This window comes from Ranitomeya variabilis, chromosome 8 (genome assembly GCF_051348905.1).
Source record: "Ranitomeya variabilis isolate aRanVar5 chromosome 8, aRanVar5.hap1, whole genome shotgun sequence".
Lineage (NCBI taxonomy): Eukaryota > Metazoa > Chordata > Amphibia > Anura > Dendrobatidae > Ranitomeya > Ranitomeya variabilis.
Window position 1 is genome coordinate 79,366,794 of NC_135239.1, and position 23,224 is coordinate 79,390,017.

Here is a 23,224-nt window from a genome sequence, read left to right on the forward strand (position 1 = left end):
CCTCACATTGACCCATGTCCCACTCCAGCTCATCCCATTTTGACAGAGCTCATTAAACTGTTGTGAAAACACCAAAAGTTGCAAAATTTTGAGTTGCTCCAAAAAATTTTTATTTTTCAAAGCAATTTATGGCAAAATTCTGGAAAAATTGAAGTCAGAATCAAAGTGAAAAATTTTCAAAATAAGGGGCTATAGGGGAACGCAACACACTTGAATTCATTTTTTACATTGCCATTGCCTCCTTTTCAACACGCCACAAGCCCACCCTCCTTGAGTGTCACTCTCAACACAGCAATGTGACAGGCCATGAGAACATTGCTTACTTGAGGGGCTTCCATTGTGTCTAGGGGATTTGACAACTCTTTCACAAGACTGAATAAGATGCAAAAATTTGGCTTCTGCCGTCTTCTGAATCAACAGTATAATCAAAATACTCAAAATATTTTGGTGAAGTGTACAGATTTGTGTCTATTTCTCATGCTTTTTACAGTACATCATTTTTGGAACATTATATACATACATACATGTATTTCTAGTTGTTCATTTTAGTTTTGCAACGTAAATGATAACGTATTGTGTATTTGTGCAAACATCTTATCCAGTGTTATTGACTGATAATTACTTACATCTTAGGGAGAAGATGGCTTTCCAGGATTTAAGGGTGACATGGGACTAAAAGGAGACAGGGTGAGTATTTCACATTTAAGTCTGTTTTCACTCTACAAATAAATACACCGGGCCTGATTCATCAAGGCCAACGTCGTTAGTGCTGGTCTTGATGAAGTGGCCTGCTGGAGTCTGACGCTCCTGATTTGAAGAGGCATCTCCTTCTTCATGAATCAGGACCTTCAGATGAGCATCATATACCTCTGTGTGCCCCTTGCCACAAATTCTACTGCAGCCCCTGCTGGAGTAAGACTAGTGGCATAGCAAACGTTTCCATTCGTCTTGAATTTGATGAGCAGCAGTCGCCAAGCCCCCATCCCACACCAGCTCTGGCCATTTTAGTGAAACTGGGAGAAACTAACGTGAAGATGACAATAGTCATAAAATGTAGGCGCAACTCGGAGTTATGCCTAAATTTTGCAACTTTTTGAAACTCTTACACCAATAAATTGTTGGTGACAGCTTTGATGAATTGGTCCCATTGTTTACGCATTAAATTTTACTATTTTATTCTTTGCTTTGGCAATAAGGTAGTGTACAACATAGAGGAGAAGGAAGATATCACATCTATAAGCATTTCGTGACATGTAGTGTTTATATAAAATATTACCATCTTACAAATTCCTTATCCGGGATAAATATATTTGTTTTTCTAACTTCTACTTCGACTTCAGGGAGAATTTGGTCCTCTTGGATCAAGAGGAGAAGATGGCCCTGAAGGTCCTAAAGGAAGAGCTGGTCCATCAGGAGATTCTGGACCTGCAGGTCCTGCCGGTGAGAAGGTAAAGCAAACCCGTCTATTACCATCCTAAGGAGAAGAATAGCTGATAATGACATGAGCAGATAAGAAAAGGAAAATTTTGTATCACAACCTACATTTGGGGAATGGGAATTTTAAAGTTATGATGACACTTGATGCCACCTGGAGTCGTAGGATGTATCCGGTGGGCTCGTTGTGCTTTTGTTGCGTGGTCAAGGAGCATTTAGTCACAGCCGTACAATGCTCAGCATCTTACTCGTGTAAATGTGAACTGCCTTGAAATTTTCCTCAGCTTAGATCTTAATAGTAAAAAGCTTTATTTACTGTCAACACGGTCATGTACCGGGGGATTTAACTCTGCGGTTGTTTTCTTGTCGGCATCAAACATTCGAAATAAATATTTTAGTGTCTACATCAAACATGTAAAAGACTCAGTCATCTGAAATACACTCGGGAATGGTGGTTTTAGCTTTTATGGGAAGTGGTTGGATTTTTATCCTGCTGCAAAGTTATGAATGACATACATGTAGAAAGAAGACGAGTGCTTCTATGGGTCAGGAATGACGGGAATGAGAGCACTGATTCATAGCAATGCGCTCTTTTTCTATGTTAAGGACAAGTTGGAATAGTCATCGAAATGTGATATTTACATTATAATAAATTCTGTATCATCATATTAATTCTAAACCTGTTTTTGTTTTTTTTGTACCTTAGGGCAAACTCGGTGTACCAGGACTGCCCGGTTACCCTGGCAGACAGGGTCCAAAGGTAAGGAATAAAACTTGAGGCACTCTGGATTTCTTCATTTGTGCAGTTTAGATATATAACATAAGGGCAGGTGCAAGTGACTGTGTATTGTCATCTGAGGGAATCGGGTTGATTATGCAAATTACACTCTGATCACACTCTGATCAGAGTGTGATCACAGTGTGATCCGATTCTCTCCGATGCAGATGGAGAAAAAAATGTCTTTGTCTTCTCCTTTCTGTCAGTTCATACAAATTGGACTGCGCTCAGATGTCATCTAAGTGCAGCCTGATGGAGTCCAGAAACTCACTGATATGCATGGTCGAATGTGACCCGAATATCGGATCAACCTTACGCAAGCGGCTTTTTTTTCCTGTGCACATACAAATTATGGGAGAAGTTTTGGAGCAGAAACTGAGCGGAAACTCCTCATATCCTCCTCAAAAACTTGGAGGTTCTTCTCTGAGAACCCTGAAAAAGACTCAGTGTGCACATCCCTTAATAGAGGTTTTTCAAACTACTATCAAACAGTCAGTGAAAATTAGACCGTCCTAGAATACAATGGATACCAACGATGTGCTGAGCATTGCATAGACACACAGGAATGAATGTATGATCTTGATCCTTTACAAAATAGGACATGTTTCCATGTTAAACCCCATAAACTTACAGCAAATGGTTATATGGTCTATCCATCAAAAACACACCTGAAACTTTGACTTCTGAACTAAGCCTAAAGAGCATTTCCCGTAACAAAGAAATGCAAAAACTGAAAACTAAAAACTGTTTGAGTTGTTAAAGGAAATCGGTCAGCATGTTTAGCTATGTAATCTAAGGGCAGCATGAAGTAGTGGCTGAGACACTGATGAAGTGATGTCTTACTTATTAGGCTGTGTGCTGTAGTTTGTTTTAATACAATCAGTGTTTTATCAGCAGGAAATTATCACTGCTGGACCTAGCTGCCCATGTGTATCCTGGTCCAACCACACCCCGAGCAGTGATTAGCAGCTTACAGTCAATATACAATGTCCACCGAAAGCTGCCAATCAGGGGTGTGGGCGAGGTTAGCTTCATGAGCTCTGCTACATGCTACATCTAAAAACTCTGATAGTTTACTGGGTGCAGGAGCTGTGATACAAAGTGACACATCATTGGAATCGGGGTCTCTTTCTCTACATCATGGTGCTATCAGATGAGGCAACAATAACCTGGTCACAGATTCCCTTTAACTTGTAAGTTGTAAAAGAGTGTTTTCACTGTTATTATTTTTTAGGAAAGTGGAGCAATAAACATTATGACTGTCCTGGCAGCTTCCACAGCCGAGAGCCTCCTTAGTGTTGTAGGGACGTGTCCTTGGGCTTGGCAGCCATATTAGTCGCAGCGTAACTTTCCTGGAGCAGCTGATACTAAAAAAACAGAAGAAAGCTCCAAACCAGTCCCCTATATGATAACACTGAAACTCCCAGTGGTATCAGATGAGATTTTCCTGTAAATGTCATGTGTTCCGGCAGCATTACGTGACACCGTGTCGCACAGGCTCCTCTCTTTATTTGTACAACCACCCGAACCCGCTGCAAATCGGCCTCATTTTCACCATGACTGTCACATCGATTGCTTTCCATTCTGTGTTTGTTCTTCAATAGTCTGCAGAGATTTTCTGCCACATCCTGAGATCAAAGTCTTTCTGCTGTTTTGCTATTGAACAAACAGAGCGGTGTATCAGGAGGTTACTCCAGATGCTTCTGCTTTGCATAAAACAACACGCTGAATCCTTTCTGCTTCCTCGCAATCATGTTCTTGCTTGAGAACAAAGCACTTTCTTCTCACGAGTCTGCCACTTTTCTCTTTGTCCCTAAAGCATAATTTACTGCTTCAGTTAGTGTAGGAATGGGGATGAGTAGGATGAAGTGCATTCCTGTCTCTACAGGTTCTACCATCTAAGTCTTCGGGGCTTTCAAACAGTCCGGTATTGAAGCTGTTCTATTCTGAGTAAAGTGCACATGTCACCATTAGTTATGGTTTTCAGAGTCAATGATATATTACAAAAGACCACACACCTTTAGCAGTGGCACAAGTTAAAACAGTCTTCCCTCATAGTCCTGCATTGCAGCTCGGAGTACTCCCCGCTGACTAACTGCGGGGAGCCAGCTGTCAATCACTATGACGTTGGCAGTCACGCCCCATTGGGTGAGCAGCCCATAAAGAAGAAGAGCTGGTCTGTTGATGTGAAGTCAGGTACCACTCTGATCTAGGGCCGAGTAGAAGGGGCAGGTCGTTAGCAACGACCTGCCTGTTAGTTCTTAGGTCCATAGTAAAAAAATAAAATCGAACTGGATAAACCCTTTAAAGTCACATGCAAATTAGGCTAGAAGTGCCACATATCATATTTTTCAGCAAAATGCAGTGTATTAATCCAGTTTAAGGGCAGGTTTGTACAGGAATATTTCACAGTCCATGAACATATTGAAATGCCTAGCCTGACCTTGGGCCTCCTAACCTTGAGCCTCCTAATCTTGGGCCTCCTGACCTTGGGCCTCCTAATCTTGGGCCTCATGACCTTGGGCCTCCTAATCTTAGGCCTGCAGACCATGGGCCTCCTGACCTGAATTTACAGCCTCATAGTCATGTCACATCACATCTGGAGACCTGGGGTCAGACAGAGCATTGCCGTCTATATACAGAACATGGAATATGCCTGTGTGATCTCAGCCTTAGGCCGATTTCTCAGAAGGTCCTTATGATGCTGTCATTTGGTTGCTCAGACCATGACTTATATTGGTAAATGTTCATATAATTCTGATTGTGACTGACTATTACATGTAAATGTGTTTGAAGCAGCTATTATTGCTTAATTAAAAGATGGGATTAAGAAAGTAGGTCAAGTTCATTAGTGCTGCAACACAATTATGTTCTGAAAAGAGGCAGAGCCCATATTCTCCAGCCAAAAACATTCAGCTTTATCTTATTGAAAAATGGGAATAAATCAACTAACAGCGTGAATCTGTCACCAGTTTTCACAATACCTGCTGCCTACATTATTAAATAGATCTATTAGACCTGATGAGGCTGGTGTACTTACCTTGCAAAGCCATATCAGAATTAGTTGCATAATCCTATTAGAAAGCTTTCCTACCTTATACCAAAATGAGCATTTTATAAGTCCAGCTGTAGCTAGACTCTAAATGCTCATCGTAGTAGCAGGACCACGAATGTACAACCCTTCGCACATTGAATTTCAAATTAAATACACCATCCTCATAAGCACTCACTATTTAAAGAGGACCTTTCACTAAGAATTTTAACTTAAACTAACTACGTCCTAAGAATGTCATTGCTCAACTAATTTTAGAAGTTTCTATCCGTCTTCTTTGCCCAGTTATGCCCCCGCAGTAATAAAAAAATAACAATCATTGGCTAATTAAATTTAAATTTACTGCTTCCATTGATTGCTGCTCCTCTGATTCTGGAACAGTTTTTCTTTCTTTTCTTTACTGCTCCTTTCCATAGTTATGCTCCTCAGAAATAATGGAGTAAATTTTCCCTTTCCCAAATGTTCCCAAATTTTCAACCAACTGGGTGTATACCACAAAACTTCTCTGTGGGTGTGGCAGAGTTTTGATTGGACAGAGTCAGAGGAGAAAAAGGAAACACCCACAAAGAAGTTCTGTGGTGTACGCCCAGTTGGTTAAAAGGAACATTTGCACCATTATTTCTGAGGGGAATAAATTTGGTACGGAGGAGTGTAGAAGAAAAAGAAAAACTGTTCCAGAATTAGAGGAGCAGCAGCAATTAAAGGAATAACTCAGTTTAAGTAAAAATAATCCAATGATTGGTCCTCTTTAATAATGTATATCCTTTTTACCGAGAAATATACTGACAGTTCCACTTTAACAGCCATTCTTATTGACCATTTTAGATATTTGCACTAAATGTATTCATATTCAACCTAAATTCAAGTTTAGGATAAAATCTATCCTTTGTTAATGAGTTTTCAGGAGTAGCATTCAGAGAAACATTCATTGATTCCACTGACTTACCGCTCGTTTGATTAAATGTTCTGATCTTTCCTATGCTTTCTGGATCTGAAAAATTCTGGTAAGAGATCATTTTAAGGTGCAGGTCACATCGTCTCATTTTCAGTAACAGATATGGTTATAGATATAATGTTCTAGGAAGCAAGTCTGCATATTGCCTGTAATAGAATTCACCTCTTGCAGGAACCTGTAAGATCAGTAGATGGAGCTTTAACCAACCATGTAATATTCTTCAGGAGTATGATATGCTTTAGTATATCTTACTGTGTAATAATCCTATTTAATATGAGTTCATGTGCCGACAGCTTCAATGGAAGAATCAAATTGGAATTTGCTTTCCATTATGTTAAATTGAGCAGTTTGATTTGACATCTGAGTTTCCTTTTCCACTAAGTAAATATAAAAATCTAGATAAGAATATTGGTATTGTATTCTGAGGGTCACAAGATCAAGAAACCTGCGAATCAGCAAAACCAGAAAGACCAATCAGCTCTTCCGTAATAGCCGCGGAACACAAATAAGAGTTACTTATTTAAGTCTCAAACTATATAAGGTCAATCATTGTATCCTCATCATCTATGTATATTTGTAGACCGTTCAGAACAAGATTATTGCATTATTTTCTCTTTGAATGTTCTTAAACCCATTTATCTTATGTTTGTATTTAAATAGGGATCTACAGGTTTCCCCGGATTTGCTGGAGCCAACGGCGAGAAAGGAGCTCGGGTATGCTTTCAAAAGAATATCATCCATTTTGTTTTACTTCAAGCTTATGTTCTTCTATTTAAAGATACTAAGTATTATTAGCATTTTATATTATAATAATATTATAATCTAATAAATAATAATTTTCCCCTAAATGCAAAAATATTGTATATGTCATAAGCCGATCCACCACAGTTCAGCTAAGTACCAATATATACCACAGCTTGGATTAGAAGATGTTTGATGTCAGCCATACTAGGACAGAAGATGTCACATTCGTATTCTCTATCTGTTTTTTATTAAGATTAATATTTGTATCCCACTAGGGTGTAGCGGGCAAGCCAGGTCCAAGGGGACAACGAGGTCCAACGGTGAGTGTGCTTCCATTCTACATTAATTTGCTTACTCTGATCACATATGAGGATCATAAACTCATAAATATAGATTTTTATAATATTATCCTAAATGCTGTAGTAGCAATACTGAAAAGAGTCTCATAAGGTTAATTTGTTTCCTTACTTAGGGTCCACGAGGAGCTCGAGGTCCTAGAGGTCCTACTGGAAAGCCAGGTCCTAAGGTGAATATCACAACTCTGTTGTTACATAGTTATTACGTAGATAGGGTTGTTTGAGGGTTACAGCTCTGTATTGGGTAATAGATGCAAGGGGTAGTCTCAAGTTTGGAAAGTATATCCTATCCCTGTGCTTGGCTGGTCTTCCGCACTTCTATAAGAATGAATGGAGCAACAGTGCACATGATTGACCTGAGCCCCAGTTCTCGGGATCTGTAAAGGCCTGAGTGCTGCTCAGACCTCTGGCGATCGGGAGCATATCACCTATCCCATTCAAAAGGAATAACCTCCAAACTTGAGACTGTATCTTTAATCATAAGGGTTAATAAGGGACACAATACGATTGAGAATGTACAGGAATATTACATATCACACAGAACAGAAATATAACACAGTAGATGCCACATGTTTATTTGAGGAAACAGAATAATTGCAGTTTCATGCCTTGTAATCACTAATTGAAAGTTTTCAGTTGTTATTTTCTATTCCATTTGGCCTGACACATATCCTTATTTTTCAGGGCACATCAGGAAATGATGGTCCTCCCGGCCCACCTGGTGAAAGGGTGAGTGGTACTTGCTGGTATTGTTGCTGGCGGTAATTAAACAATGCCTGATTGCTTGTGATTTTAGTTTGTCAAATGCATCAAAGTTGAGGGTTTTTGGGGTGGCAAAACTGAATATATGCTATATGAGATTGAACACAGGACTGTCGGTAAAACTACTACATGATATTTTGATCATGATGAATGTTCTTGACCTTCCAGAATGATAACCGGTTCAGAACGTATCAAATCCTCACAATAATTTTTTTATAACCTTCAGTTCTTTAGTATAGGTACAGAGTTTGGTCTGTGTTATCTTAAGTAACTCTGTTAGCTATCCTTCCAGATTTTGCAAGGGCCAATACTGCCTCAAGAAAAACAGCTTCACACCTCTGTACAGTAGTAATGGGTCCCTTACATAAGGCAGCACTGCCAGATGCGATTTGTATATAAAACAGGTTTATTGTACTCACAAACTAAGGATATAAAATAAGCAAATAAATTCACGTGATACACCAGTTTACTGCTTTAGCTTAGGTTTTGCCGGTTAGCTTCTTCTAGGGCAACTTTAGAAGTTGAATTCCAGAGTAAAAAACCTCAAATTCAATTATGCTACATTTGATTTTCTTCAACGATGTTGAAATAAAACAGTGTACACACTGCAGCAGCACTGGGAATATAGCGGCTAGGAAGCCAAATGAGATTTTAAAATACCTATGACTTTAGTATAAATTTCAGGGGTTTCCTATCTAAAACCAATTGTGCTTTTCCTTTGTTGGCCTTTTTATTTTTCTTCCTTTACTTCTGTTAGGCGTTGAATATTGAACCTGCACTAATGTATTTATGTCACAGGATGCAGTGCTGTTCCCTTATCGAGACAGAATGCTTTGTAATGTGTTGTAGTTTCTGGTGTCACGGAGCAGTTTATCTGTGGCTTCACAACAGTCCTCATTAAAATGCAGAATATTGTAATTATCTGCATAGTGTTCAGTGACACACTGGGAAGCAGCAACTTCCTGCAGGATCCTGATGTTAATACTGAGAAGCCGCTGAAAATAGACATTCTCTGCGAAGAGAGGAAATAAGCTTTTACTCTTCCAGCAATTTTTCATATCGATGAGAGTTTTGAAGGAAAAACGAGTCATCACGAATCACAAATGAGTCACGAATGAGATTAGCAGAAAAACAAGTCCCTTGCTTATCTCTAGGTCCATTGTGACTTTTAAGTCTTGACTGAGGTTTGACACATTACTACAGATAGTAAAGATCTAGCTAGGTTTTCCTTCTCCTGGTACCTGGTAAAGACTAAAGGCTGAGTCACACATAACGATATCGTTAACGATATCGTTGCAACGTCACGCTTTTGGTGATGTAAGCAACGATCCCGCTAATGATCTCGTTATGTGTGACAGTGACCAACGATCAGGCCCCTGCTGGGAGATCGTTGGTCGATGGGAATGATCGGGAGCTTTTTTGGTCGCTGATCACCCGCTGTCACCCGCTGGATCGGCGTGTGTGACGCCGATCCAGCGATGTGTTCACTTGTAACCAGGGTAAATATCAGGTTACTAAGTGCAGGGCCGCGCTTAGTAACCCGATATTTACCCTGGTTACCATTGTAAAAGTTAAAAAAAATAACAAAAAATACATACTCACATTCTGATGTCTGTCACGTCCCCCGGCGTCCACAGGGTTGACTGTGTCAGCGCCGGCCGTAAAGCAGAGCACAGCGGTGACGTCACCGCTGTGCTCTGCTTTACGGCCGGCGCTGACACATTCAGTGCAGGGAAGCTGTCGGCAGCAGCGCGTGCATAGCAGCGCTCCTGCCGAAAGCAGTTTTAACCCTGTGGACGCCGGGGGACGTGACAGACATCAGAATGTGAGTATGTACTTTTTTTTTTTTACTTTTACAATGGTAACCAGGGTAAATATCGGGTTACTAAGCGCGGCCCTGCACTTAGTAACCCGATGCTTACCCTGGTTACCCGGGTGCTGCAGGGGGACTTCGGCATCGTTGAAGACAGTTTCAACGATGCCGAAGTCGTTCCCCTGATCGTTGGTCACTGGAGAGAGCTGTCTATGTGACAGCTCCCCAGCGACCACACAACGACTTACCAACGATCACGGCCAGGTCGTATCGCTGGTCGAGATGGTTGGTAAGTCGTTTAGTGTAACGGTACCTTTAAGGCACCCCATTCATGACCGTTCAGGTGACAGTTATCTCCCCCAACTCTTCTAAAAACACATTTCTTTGTTCTCTGTAAGAGCCACAATCAGACATCTTTAACAGTGATTCATCTCTGTGTAGAGTAAAGGATTCTTCTTTGAAATTTCGACATGCTGAGCCTTCTCTCCACCGACACATGGCATCGGGGAGCCCCCAATCCCAACAATGAATATGGGGGCCTTAGGCTTATTGACCTAGTCACCTATCTAAATATTCCAGCCAAGGCAAAGTTGACAGTAACCATCATTGGACCATATGCACCTTCCTCCCATCTGTGACTTTGGGATTAACTATATTTAATTGGCCTCAATAGTTTAGTACCAAAGGTTCACTATGACGTTGACAACACAGTAGGAGGAATTTACTAAGACTAGTAATGTTTTGATATAGTCCCCCAAAATGTGTTTCACTGTCATTACTTTGGCTTCTGTCCTAAGTCATATTGCAAGACTCGTTACAGGGTCGATATTGACTTGTAGGATTACTACTTCCAATAGGTGACACTAGAATTCAAGTCCTCTTCCTCTCTGAAGAGACAATTTGTATATTTAATCTGCCAGAGTAGCATGCAAGTGTTTAAGCTTCATCAAACTGGCATGCCAGACCTGACATGTCACTATCCACAAGGATAAACCGTACCCCTTAGATCACTGTCTTCATGCAAGTGCCATGCAGATTTTTCCAAATCAGCACAAAGTAAATAAGGAGCAGATACTGCTTCTTTTTTCCAAGGAGCATCTAAAACATGAGAAGTTGCAGGTTCATTGGAAATTTGCCCCACTTTTCCCTTCCCTAGTTTTAACAGACCTTCCACAGTGGGAAGCGACCATCAAAACTAGTTCTTGGAGAAAATAGAGGATGTTCATGGAAAACAGATAGGATTGTGTCTACATTTCCTTTAAAGTACAAGAAGCTAAAATCTGATCCTTTTCCTATAACTTGATAACTACCTCTGACTAAATGACAATTGGGCAAATATTATACAACTGAAAGTTGCAAGCCATCAGTGATGGTTATTTGACATTATACTTCATCAAATTGTTTTCAACAGATTATTGGCATAAGAGACTTTGAAGCTGAAGTAGCACAGAAATGTTTAACCATCACATCCATTACTGAAGTCTTGAAAAATAAATAAATTCATCTTCGTTATCAAAATTATTTAAAAAATTCCTTGTTGGCCATAACAGCCAATTACAGAGCAGCTTTTATTTATCTATTATTTAAAAAAAATGCAGTTCTAATTGGCTGCAATTGCTATTGAATCATTTGTTAACCTTCAATGCAAGATCAAGGATTATTCCTATGTTCCCATATAGGTAAAATGGCAACGTTCCTTTAAAAACCATACTTGTCATTAAAAATCCTCTTTGCTTTAAAGAATGGAGGGATTTATAACTTTTTTTAATGGCTACATTGTTGAGAACTAGCAGCAGTGGCTGAACATGTGGAGTGCTTACAAGCGCTTTCCTATACAGTTTGTAAGCACTAATTGCTCTTGATGTGGCAATCGTCAGTTACTCTGCTCTTCTTCTGCTTCTTACTGCAGCCTCGAAGAGCATAAAATCCAAGTCTGTGGTGCAGCAATGTTGCTGGTCCACACTGTCAATCAATCAGGAGCACACCGCCTCCCAACAACAAAAGTCAGGAGGCGGGGGAGCAGTGCGCTCCTGCTGAAAACCATGAGACATTCCCTTTTATACAATTCTATAGGGACAGTCACATTAAGCTGACCTCTAGTCACTTCATGAAAAATAAAAATGATCTCTTATTCATAACTGGATGGTTAGGGAACATGGACGAGCATATCATTGGCACAATGTGTGCAGGCGCACATGGGACCAAAAGGTAAGGGGGCCACTTTCACCTGCAAATTAGCAAGGTGACACAAAGAGGGGCCCATATACTGTTCTTGCACAGGGGTCCTCTTCTGCCTGTTTCTGCCACTGGTAGGGAATATCTGTCTCAAATTGCTGGCCACAAGTATTTAGGGTTATATAACCACTGCGTCTGTTCTCCTATACAAAGTCCAACCCATTTGGCTGTTTCCAGAGTTCTGGCCCCTGGAGTTTACAGATATTCCCGAAGAGTAATAATAATAAATACTGTAAAAAGCCCAAGAGATTCCAGGAGTCCACACAACTCATCATTAAACCAAACAGCTAATTACTAGCTAGAAAGAAGAAAAGTAGACAGTTTATGGAATAAATAATATTACAAGGAAATAAAACATGCTTTTTCAATTAACCATCTAACTGAGCCGTATTGCGGACGGCCTCTTATTAACTATCGAACACCTCGGCCAGGAGTTGACACCAAAATCATTTGCCCTTCCATGTTCCGCGCTGTAGGTCAGCACCCGCTGTTCGGAGAATTAATGGTCAGATAAGAGGACAAGGTGAAGCAGTTTACCCTTATTCCCTGCTGACATACTTCTGGATCGTGAGCATAGCTGATCCGCACTTTGATCTGTAATGTGTATGTAAGATGTATTTCTGCTATTTCTGGGACTTTTTCTGATCCTTGCTGCGGATCATGGAGTGCAGAGATCTAATAGAGCTCCGTTCTTGGAATGTGCCGTGTTCCCGTCTGTTTCACTGCGATACACATTATTACTGTTTGATCTTTCATTTACTCTAATTACTCCAGTGTCAAGGGCATCATTCACTTCAGTGGTTATAGGGAAACGTTAACCATAGTATCATTTCCTTTCTTGATACATTAATTATTTGCAATTTTACTAACTTGTTGAATGACTTTTACAATACGTTTAAATGAACTCCTTTTTTTTTTTTTCCATTGCATCATAGGGACCTCAAGGACCACAGGGCCCAGTGGGATTCCCAGGACCAAAGGGCCCCCCTGTAAGTTTGTGAAGCTTCTACAGATTTATAGGATACTTTATATACTATGCCAGCACTCAAAAGGGTATTTGACAAATGTGATAGCTCATGGCCCGTAATTTTGGCCACACAGAGTCACTTACTCCTAGTATGGGCAGGGAGAGGTCTTCTTCTGGCTGCATTTACAAAAAACTGGCTATGTGGATGGCCAAGTGATCAGATGTGGAGTCAACTGTCTAACGTTACTAAGACAGAATTAGTTTGATAGTGTGGCACATCCATGTTTTGTTCTAATAATGTTCCTTGGGGCAGAAGCAGATGAGCATATTTTTGATCCGAGATAACATGGGGTCACAACAGGACCAATATTAGGCTATGGGGCCGTGCTGCTTGCCGAGTTTGATCTGAAATTCGGATCGCACTCGACCATGCAAATCAATGACTGCATGGAAAAAAATCTGACTGCACTCAGATTCTGCACCTTCTCTTCATCCAAGAGAATCAGATCACACTGTGCCGACACTTGATCAGTTTAATCAGAGTGTCATTTGTAAAGTCGTCCCGATTCTCTCGGCTCAGGGAATCTATATCACCTGCCTTAGTGAGAGAGTTCCCAGGAACACTGGATCAGATCCCAACAATCATGCAATGTAGACAGGCCGATGATCACGATTAGTAAAATACTAATAGGCTTATGTTTAATATTTTGAAGGGTCCTCCTGGAAAGGATGGGCTGCCTGGCCACCCTGGACAACGTGGTGAAACTGTAAGTATGCCAGTCTTTCTCTTGCTGGCAGCTGTTCCACAGCCAGTTTACCCTCTGGACGTTACTTTCTCTAAACACTTCTGGCCCGGTAGGAGAAGACACTTCCTAGGTTACACTGAACGTGTGTTCTCGTACCTGGCTGGACCTGTTTATGGCAAGTAGCAAACATTGACATACAGAGGTGTGGCTGTCAGCAACTGTACATATCCATGGATATGACTACATAATTATGTATTCAGCTAGTTGGACTAGCTTACTGTGTCTATGCTACGGGTCAAGTGAGCTGTCTAACAAGCTGAGTGTATCATTCTACCGTTGTTGAGTTTGAAGGGTCAATAAAGTGGAGATTAGACCACTAAGATGATGCCTTATGGCTTGTAAATACCTATTGCATGTCTCCATTGAAAACTCCGGCTTTGTTAGATGGTGGGAAGTAATGTTAGAAAACCAACCGCTCACTAACAGTCATCTGGATGGAGCTTAAGTGGTGTCCTCACTAGTGATGAGCGAGTGTGCTCGTTACTCGAGATTTCCGAGCATGCTTGGGTGTTCGCCGAGTATTTTGGGCGTGCTCGTAGATTATGTTTGAGTCCCAGCAGCTGCATGATTTGCAGCTGCTAGTCAGCCGGAATAAATGTGGGGATTACCTAACAAACAGGCAGTCCCTGCATATATTCAGGCTGTCTAGCAGCCGCAAATCATGCAGCTGCGGCGACAGAAACTAAATCTCTGAGCACGCTCAAAATATTCTGAGATCACCCGAGCATGCTCGGAAATCTCAAGTAACGAGCACACTCGCTCATCACTACTCACTGCTAGCATTGTCAGCCTGCCTTGATTGTCTTCCTCACCTGAATTTACATGCTATCTCTGCTGAGCAGGATAAAGTGGGCATGCTAAAATGAATAGTCACCACTGCAACTCCACAAAAAAGCTATTGGTGAACGGTCTATGGAGGTTTTATAACTTCACTTTCTCCCTCCTGGTAAAACTAGCATTTTCCACAGGGACACAACTACAAATGTATTTACAAGTCGTATTATATTAACTAAGCACTTTCCCTTTAAAGTGAATCTATTGCAGGTTTTTGCTATGTAATCTGACAGCAGCATGATGTAGGGACAGAGACCCTGATTCCAGTGATGTGCCACTTAGTTTACTGGGTGCATCAGTTATGACAGAGCCACAGTTTTTTTTCTGATACAGATCTAGCAGAGCTCAGTTGTTGACTTCTGTATAATCTGCCCACATCACAGCTTTGTGCACATTGTATAGTGACAAAGCTGCCATTCATTGCTGGGAGTGTGGTTGGACTAGGATGCACAAGGCTTGTTGTCCTTTAGTGATAATCTCCTGCTGATATACCACTGATTGTTTGTAAACAGCAAAACACAGCTCAGTAAGTGACATATTCCTGTAATCAGGGTCTCTGCTGCTAAATGATGGCGCTCTCAGATAACATAGCAAAAAACTGCTGACAGATTCCCTTCAAGTATAACAAATGTTCAGTAAACTAGGCACATGTACACAAAATATTAATGAGTAACAAAACTTTCATTTTTTTTAGAATTTTGTCTAGAATGGAAAGTTATAAAACTTTGCAAATCCCTTTTTTTATTGGATTTGTTTGCATTCCTGTAAAAAAAAATCCCAAATTCCTGTTTTTCCAAAGTCTGCCATTAGCTGCATTGATATAAGAACATAGTCGTTTGGAGTACAGATGCTGGCAGTGATAGGGTTAGCACCTGTCTCCTCCTTTGAGTCTTGAGGTTATTAGAACGATCTATTGCAGCAGGCGTGGCAGACCCCCTTTACCCCCTATAGAATACTGTAATAGGAACATTGCGTTTACTTCCTCAACCATCCTTTTATCGTTATGCCCCATTCCCCAGTGATACAATCTATACATGGTGCTTGTGAAAGAAATGCTATTATAGTATACAAGGGACAATGATGTACTGTTTATTGATACACATTAAAGGGGTTGTCTGGGACTTTTATACTGATAGCCTATCCTTATGATAGCTCATCAATATCTGATTAGCGGGTGTGTGACACTCAACACCCCTGATGATCGGCAGGTCTTGTTGCTTGTGATGACCAGATGTGCTTAGTTGTGGAGCTGCACAGCACAGCTCTGTAACCAGAATAGTTTCTGCTGCCATTCTGCAGATCCACCCCCTAATCAAACCGATGGGGGCGGATGTCAATACCCCGCCGCGGCCACTTTGCAGCTGACGGAACTGTGCCATGTAGCTCCACAACTCCCTAGCTTTCTAACTTCATCATATGTAGCTCCACAACTCAGCACATCCGGCACCGGGAACAGCTGATCAGATGCTGATGATCTATCCTGCGGATAGGCCATCAATATAAGAGTGCCGGACAAACCCTTTAAGGATATAACTTAGATGCAATTATTTTACAGGAATTAAGACAAATTCCCTAATAAACTGTATACATTTCATAACTCTCCACGCTGGACAAAATTATTAAAAAATGAAAGTTTAGTTACTCTCTTAGGAAATGTTACCCAACTTTCTGCCATAGAGTTACATGGTTAGTAGTGAAAAATAAAATTTGTAGCGCTTCACTGTCTTGGAAAAACATGGAGTGGATATAGCCTAATTTAGTCTTTGTATATCAGGTGTAAAGTTTTTTTTTTAAATGATACAATTACAGATCTGATTATAGACTCCATTGTAACATGTCCATATAGCTGCCGACATTAGGTCATTACCAGACGTCCACAGCTAGACTACCCGCCTCAGCTATTAAACCTGCTGCAGAAGTTTCTGTATAGTTGCTTTATAAGTTTGGCATATTGCAATAACTCTCATTGTGACAACCGTAATTACATTTCACTAACCATTTGCTTCCCCTTCCTCAATATGTCGCCTTTGCTGCTTTAAACATATAGTTGCCTTGCAGGTGCACATATGGATCATCGCTAGTAGCTTCACACAAATGCATAATCATCGCGATTTTCATCAGCATTTAAATCCTTTAGAGAAGCCATCGTCATCATACACTTCTATTTCACAACCTTCCATAGTCTATTTTATGCTGTATATGAAGAGTTTTTATTCCAAAATTGGACACCATTCTAAATAAAGAAATAATGGCCGAAAATTCCAAACAATTAAGATTAGAGTTGAGCAAATTTTTCAATATTCGATTTGGATTACGATCGCCGGCAAATATTGTTTTTGCAATATTCGCCGAACATAACCGAACGCCATTGGAGTGAATGAGAGTGGAAATGAGCGAATATGTTCGGAATCCATCGTAAAAACATAAATTCGGCACAAACAGGGTACCAATACGACTCTAATATGGCAAAATTTTGATTCGGTAACTGTTTCCGAACATATTTGCTCGTCTCTAATTGAGTTATTCTCCAATTTTAATATTTATAAGCTTTTATGATTGTAGTTTTATGTTGTGTACATTATATATGAACTAAAGATGTGGAATTTGATGATGGTTTCTAGGTAAGGACAATCATTAAGGGCTAACTCCTTACCTGAAAATTCACGTGAGACTTTAATATGTAGAGGCATTTATTTTGAGGACTTGTTGGACATTTTCTTCAATTTGGAGAACTGTTGATTACTAGAAATTGCCTTCAATTTTACAACCCATTCATTGACATTGTTTTGTTAGAAGAGCATAATCACTGGTAAATTAATAGTGATTAGTTCTTGGATCCTCCTTAATATCTTATCTTCTCTGATTCATTACTAAATCACTGACAAAGCTAAAACAAAAATAGAAGCAGATTAGCGTAAGTATATGATTGAGAATCCCTTTCCATTATGTGTCTGCAGCTCCAATGAAGACATATGTGTCTCTATGGTTACAAACTGCAACAGATGTTTCCATGGATACACATAGGCATTGAACCTGTAGAAATATGCTGTTTTACGCTTTATTTTAGATATATTGGAGTAATATAAACAAATGAGTTTAAAGTCTACATACTAGAGATGGTCACAAGATTAGCAGGACCCATGTCCAGTGCCAGGGGCAGACATACCATTGGTGCAACCTGTGAAGCCACACAGGGGCTCAAGAGGTAAGGTGACCCATTTCTACCTCCAAAACAGGTGAAATTGTGCATTATGATGAATAATTGGACTGAAAAGGGTCCATATTCTGTTCCTGCACCAGGGCCTTCTTCTGTCTGTGTCCGCCTCTGTCCTGTACCCATGTCGCTAGTCCATGGCTGCCTGACCAGAGCCCTGCAAACCACATCCTACCTACCAGATTCCTTTGCTGCTCATCTGATGGTATATCACTGGGCTTAGAAATTAGAAGAGGTGCCGGCAGGGAGGAGGGAGGAGGTTGGGCACAGCTCTGTTCTGGTGGCCACAGACTACCAAAGTGGTCACTGGACCAGGGTGTATGAATCTTTTTGATCATCTCTAGAGCATTAAAACCTACAAGAGGAAAAAGTAAGCAAAAACCCTGATGTAACTAAGTAAAAAAGCAAAAGTGCATTTAAATAACACAGAGTTTTTAGTAATACTGTTTTTTGATCAAAAAATAGCACAAAAGCCATCCCACCTCGTCAAGGTAACTCTGATCGGGACAGTCCTACATCAGAGTTACCATGACAAGGTAGGACTGTCCCGATCAGAGTTACCTTGACGAGGTAGGACTGTCCCTATCAGAGTTACCTTGACGAGGTGGGATGGATTTTGTGCTATTTTTTGATCAAAAAACAGTATTACTAAAAACTCTGTGTTATTTAAATGCACTTTTGCTTTTTTACTTAGTTACATCAGGGTTTTTGCTTTTTTCTCTTGTAGGTTTTAATGTTTTGTGGCCAATGTGAACATGCGTTTAACCTCTGCATGTGTACCAACTCAAGTTAAGCTCAATTTTTGTGCTTTTTTTTCATCTCTAGAACATACCAATAAATATGTTCCAAAAATATCAATGAGAGTTTCAGTCAACACAGAATTTTCTGAATGAGTTAAGCCTTACTTCATATCTACCGCAAAGATATAACATAACCCAAGACAAATAACACGTAGATATTATATTACGTATATAAATACATTTTTAAAAAAAAGTTTACTATAAGCTATTTGATTAGATAACATTTACTTAATGAAAAAAAAAAAATACCATCTGTCTTTATTGTGTTAACTTAGTTGTAATTTTTTTCCCATTTTCTAAATAATTTTAATGATAGTCATTATACCGCTGTGTACCTGATTATAGAGCTGCAGAGCTGTTACCACATATTTGCTGCACTGCTGGAGATACAGAATTCATTTTACAGCAGAAATTCAGGGTGTCTTTCCTAGCTAATAAATATTCCTTCCGACTCGATAACTAGCCTCTTGGTGAGGTTAAACCAGTAATTTTCTCCCCAGTGATTATTTGATGTCCATCAGCTGAAGGTTGGATATAATTATAGTATTACATACACATAGAAGACCAGAAATGTCAAGTACCGATGTCTCTCCAAGTGAGAAGTAATAACTTAATACAAAGATGCACAGCTCCAGCTAAACAATGGAGTGTCATAATAACCTTGCAGAGATTTTCTTTTTTGACAAGTGTTGATAAAATCCATGTTAAAGGTGGGAGAATACTGACATCAAAAGAAAATAATATTTCTGTTTCTTTTGGGTATTGTGATTTAGTGCAAAAAAACCCTAAAATATTGAGAACAGACAAATCCCGGGGAGTACATAAAAATCATGGTGCCCCATAACAGAAGTCCTAATTGGGCTCCCCTGCAAAAGAGAAAAAAAATAATATTCAGAGGGGTCACAGAAGACAATGTCTTACAACTTTGCTGCCCTTACAAAGTAATGTACCTCCTATTGAAACACCTTAGTGTTCCCACACAATAAGGTTCCCCTTTCATTGCCCCCATAAAGTATGATGCCAACAAAAGTGCCTCACAAATACAGTATGATACCCCCACAATGAATTCATCTGCAGTACCCTTCCCACGCGCAGTATTACTCTTAATACCTAGTATGATGAACTTGACACAGCATGATGCCCCAACTATTACCCTAACACAGCCCTCCACACAATATGATGGCCCTCAACAGCCCTCCATATAGTATAATGGCTCCACATCCCTCCTCACAATAGAGTAGCCACAACACAGCCCTCCTCACATTATTATGGCCTTCAAACAGCCCTCCATATAGTATAATGGCCCTGACATCCCTCCTCACAATATAGAATGGCCACCACAACCCTCCTCACAATATATTATCCACAACTCAGGCCTCCTCACATTATGATGGCCTTCAAACAGCCATCTATATAGAATAATAGCCCCCAAATCCCTCCTCACAATAAAGTAGCCACAACACAGCCCTCCTCACACTATGATGGCCTTCAAACAGCCATCCACATAGTACAATGGCCTCCACATCCCTCCTCACAGTATAGTAGCCACAACACAGTCCTCCTCACATTATGATGCCATTCAATCAGCCCTCCATATAGTATAATGGCTCCCACATCCCTCATCACAGTAGAGTAGCCACAACACAGCCCTCCTCACATTATGATGGCCTTCAAATAGCCCTCCATATAGTATAATGGCTCCCACATCCCTCATCACAGTAGAGTAGCCACAACACAGTCTTCCTCACATTATGATGGCATTCAAACAGCCCTCCATATAATATAATGGCCCCGACACCCCTCCTCACAGTATAGTAGCCACAACACAACCATCCACACAGTATGATGGTCCCAACATAACACTCTAAACTTTATAATGGCCCCCACTAGCCCTCAAAATGGTATAATCCTGGTTGCCGGTACAGTTGAAAGTGCGATTTATGAGCCCTATAGAGGCTGCTTGGTCTGCTGCTATTGGCAGTATGCCAGTGACAAAACCTCATGACAATCAATTAGCAATAGGGTCCTCCCAATTGCTCCATTGACAGATACCTCATTTAAGTGGAATCAGGCATGTTGGATTTCAAAATAGTTGATCTTTTGTTTTCCAAATGGTTGCAATCCAGTAGATATTGATAGGTCTAGACAAGAGTATTAGAAGTGTGAGCTATAAAGTGGAAAATAACAACCAATTACATTATTTACTTCCCCTTGCTTTTTCATTACCTCACTGGATATATTACATCTGTTACAATCGCCAGACAAAGAAATGATTCTGCAATGTGTTTCTTATTATTATGGCCTTTATTAACATACCGGATTTGATTGCTTCCTAACAAGTAGCTGTGCATTCCTCACACAGATTATCATGCAATTCATGACATTATCATCACCCATGCCAATAACTCTTATTTCTAGGCGGATTAAATGCTTTTTATTTATTTTTTTTAACCATCTCATATCGAAGCTGCGCTATGTACCATGCTGAAAGAGATCATATAGCTTGGCACGAGCTAGATGCTTCAGCTTGCTAGTACGTCCTAACTGTGTTGGAGTCTTGGTAAGTAGACATGTAAGGTCATTGATGCTTTAATGAATATAAAGATTTCTGCCTGTTCCAAAATACAATTGAAATATTAATTTCACAAAATTTATTCTACTTCTGACCACAAATTAAAAGTATGTCAGTTAAGAAGATCTATTATCCAATTAGTACTTTGTATCCATTTCAATCACTAATGCCTACGGACATTACCTGGGAAGTTAGCTCTCTGTTGATGTTAGTTGGGGGTTACCTTGTGTGGTGTTACTTAGACTTTTTTCTATAGCATTTTGGCTATAGAAATTCTTCTAATTTGTAAAATTTTTCTGAACCACAATATTCATTTTGTAGGGTTTCCAAGGCAAAACTGGTCCCCCAGGTCCAGGAGGCGTTGTAGGTCCACAGGTCAGTATAAAAAATCTTCACCAAACGATGTTTTGCACAATCGTCTCTCTTGTTTTCACTCAATATCTCACTACTACTTCTTCTCCCTCCCTGCCCAGTATTCCAATGTGTTTGACATATTTAACATCCAGTTTAGATCAATTTTATTTTCTTCAGGAGATAAGAGACCATAAAAAAATACAAGTTGACTATGGAAAACACATTCGTACTTTTGTAGGAGCACAGCATGCTCTGTACATCAATGCTATAGTTCCGTTTGAACCTAAAATCAATAGAAAACAATCTCTCTGCCATCTATTTCATGCTACCCAATCGTACAGCTTTGCCCTTTCTTTGTAATCACCATTAATAAGCTGAAATAGATGGTAGAAATTATGTATTTTTGTATTAAAGTCTACAGTTAGTGGACTGAGAAAACTAGAGGCTCATTATCCTCATTTTGGTACACTTTAATAACAATCACTGTTTACAATTACACCGTTTTTTATCTAGGGTCCAACCGGAGAGACTGGTCCTATTGGAGAGAGAGGCCACCCTGGACCTCCTGGTCCACCAGGAGAACAAGGCTTACCCGGAGCAGCTGGTAAAGAGGGTGCGAAGGTGGGTTTATTACTCAAAGTAATGAGTGTGTCACACAGAAACTTGTGTGACATGATGAGTGATAAGTGGAATAGTTGGACTGTTTATTGAAGCAGGCCATATTTCTAAAATTCATGGCAAAACCGCAACAAAACCTTTGACTCTCAACAAATAATATTAAACCTCAGTGGATGAGGAATTGTCAAGATGGCAATTATCTTAAAAGCACAAATCCAATCAACTTTGGCAATATGCATAGATAACGGCATCATATAAAATGTTTTAATTGTTCTTTTGAATGATTGTAATACATACAATGAATGTCAGTCGATCACAATTATTTTTGTTTCCAACTCAGGGAGACCCAGGTCCTGCAGGAGTTTCTGGTAAAGATGGTCCTCCAGGTTTACGTGGATTCTCAGGAGAGAGAGGACTCCCAGGAGCTTCGGTAAGACTTCATCTCATAAAGGGAATCTAAAACCTTTATATTCAGAAATGTATAGAAAACAACTTTGCCTAAACATTTACAAACCATAGACCACTATTCTATTCATAGTCTTCAAGTAGACTAGACATGCTGCACCAAATAATAGAGCAACGGAAAATGAAATATGTTTAATAAAATGTTAGAACCATCTAATAAACACATGATTAGCCTTTTTTCTGTCTAGCCAAAGGTTTTTGCAGACACTTTGATAACTTAAGTCTAAATAATGGCCGATTGGGTACATTTACCCCTATCTGTCTAACCATACTGCTAGACCCATACATATATGAACTCATGCATGAGTAAAGCATGATTTATGTTTATTCTTACTGTAGGGTGCTGCAGGCTTGAAAGGAGGAGAAGGCCCACAGGGTCCACCTGGTCCAATTGTAAGTAGTCATATTCTTTATTATTCCTTCCACGTCTTAAATGAACACACTAGGAACTTAATCTGTAATTTC

General features: G+C 40.0%; 1 protein-coding gene across 1 annotated transcript in view; it reads left to right on the forward strand.

Moving 5' to 3' along the window:
* Positions 1-23,224, forward strand: part of COL11A1 (collagen type XI alpha 1 chain) — a 278,226-nt gene that overhangs the window by 182,916 nt on the left and 72,086 nt on the right. The window contains exons 29-41 of the mRNA XM_077277390.1: positions 634-687; positions 1,341-1,448; positions 2,141-2,194; positions 6,880-6,933; positions 7,239-7,283; positions 7,436-7,489; positions 8,004-8,048; positions 13,065-13,118; positions 13,810-13,863; positions 21,644-21,697; positions 22,190-22,297; positions 22,635-22,724; positions 23,099-23,152. Of these exons, the coding sequence (XP_077133505.1) occupies positions 634-687; positions 1,341-1,448; positions 2,141-2,194; positions 6,880-6,933; positions 7,239-7,283; positions 7,436-7,489; positions 8,004-8,048; positions 13,065-13,118; positions 13,810-13,863; positions 21,644-21,697; positions 22,190-22,297; positions 22,635-22,724; positions 23,099-23,152 (828 nt within the window). The remainder of the gene's footprint in view (positions 1-633; positions 688-1,340; positions 1,449-2,140; positions 2,195-6,879; positions 6,934-7,238; positions 7,284-7,435; positions 7,490-8,003; positions 8,049-13,064; positions 13,119-13,809; positions 13,864-21,643; positions 21,698-22,189; positions 22,298-22,634; positions 22,725-23,098; positions 23,153-23,224) is intronic.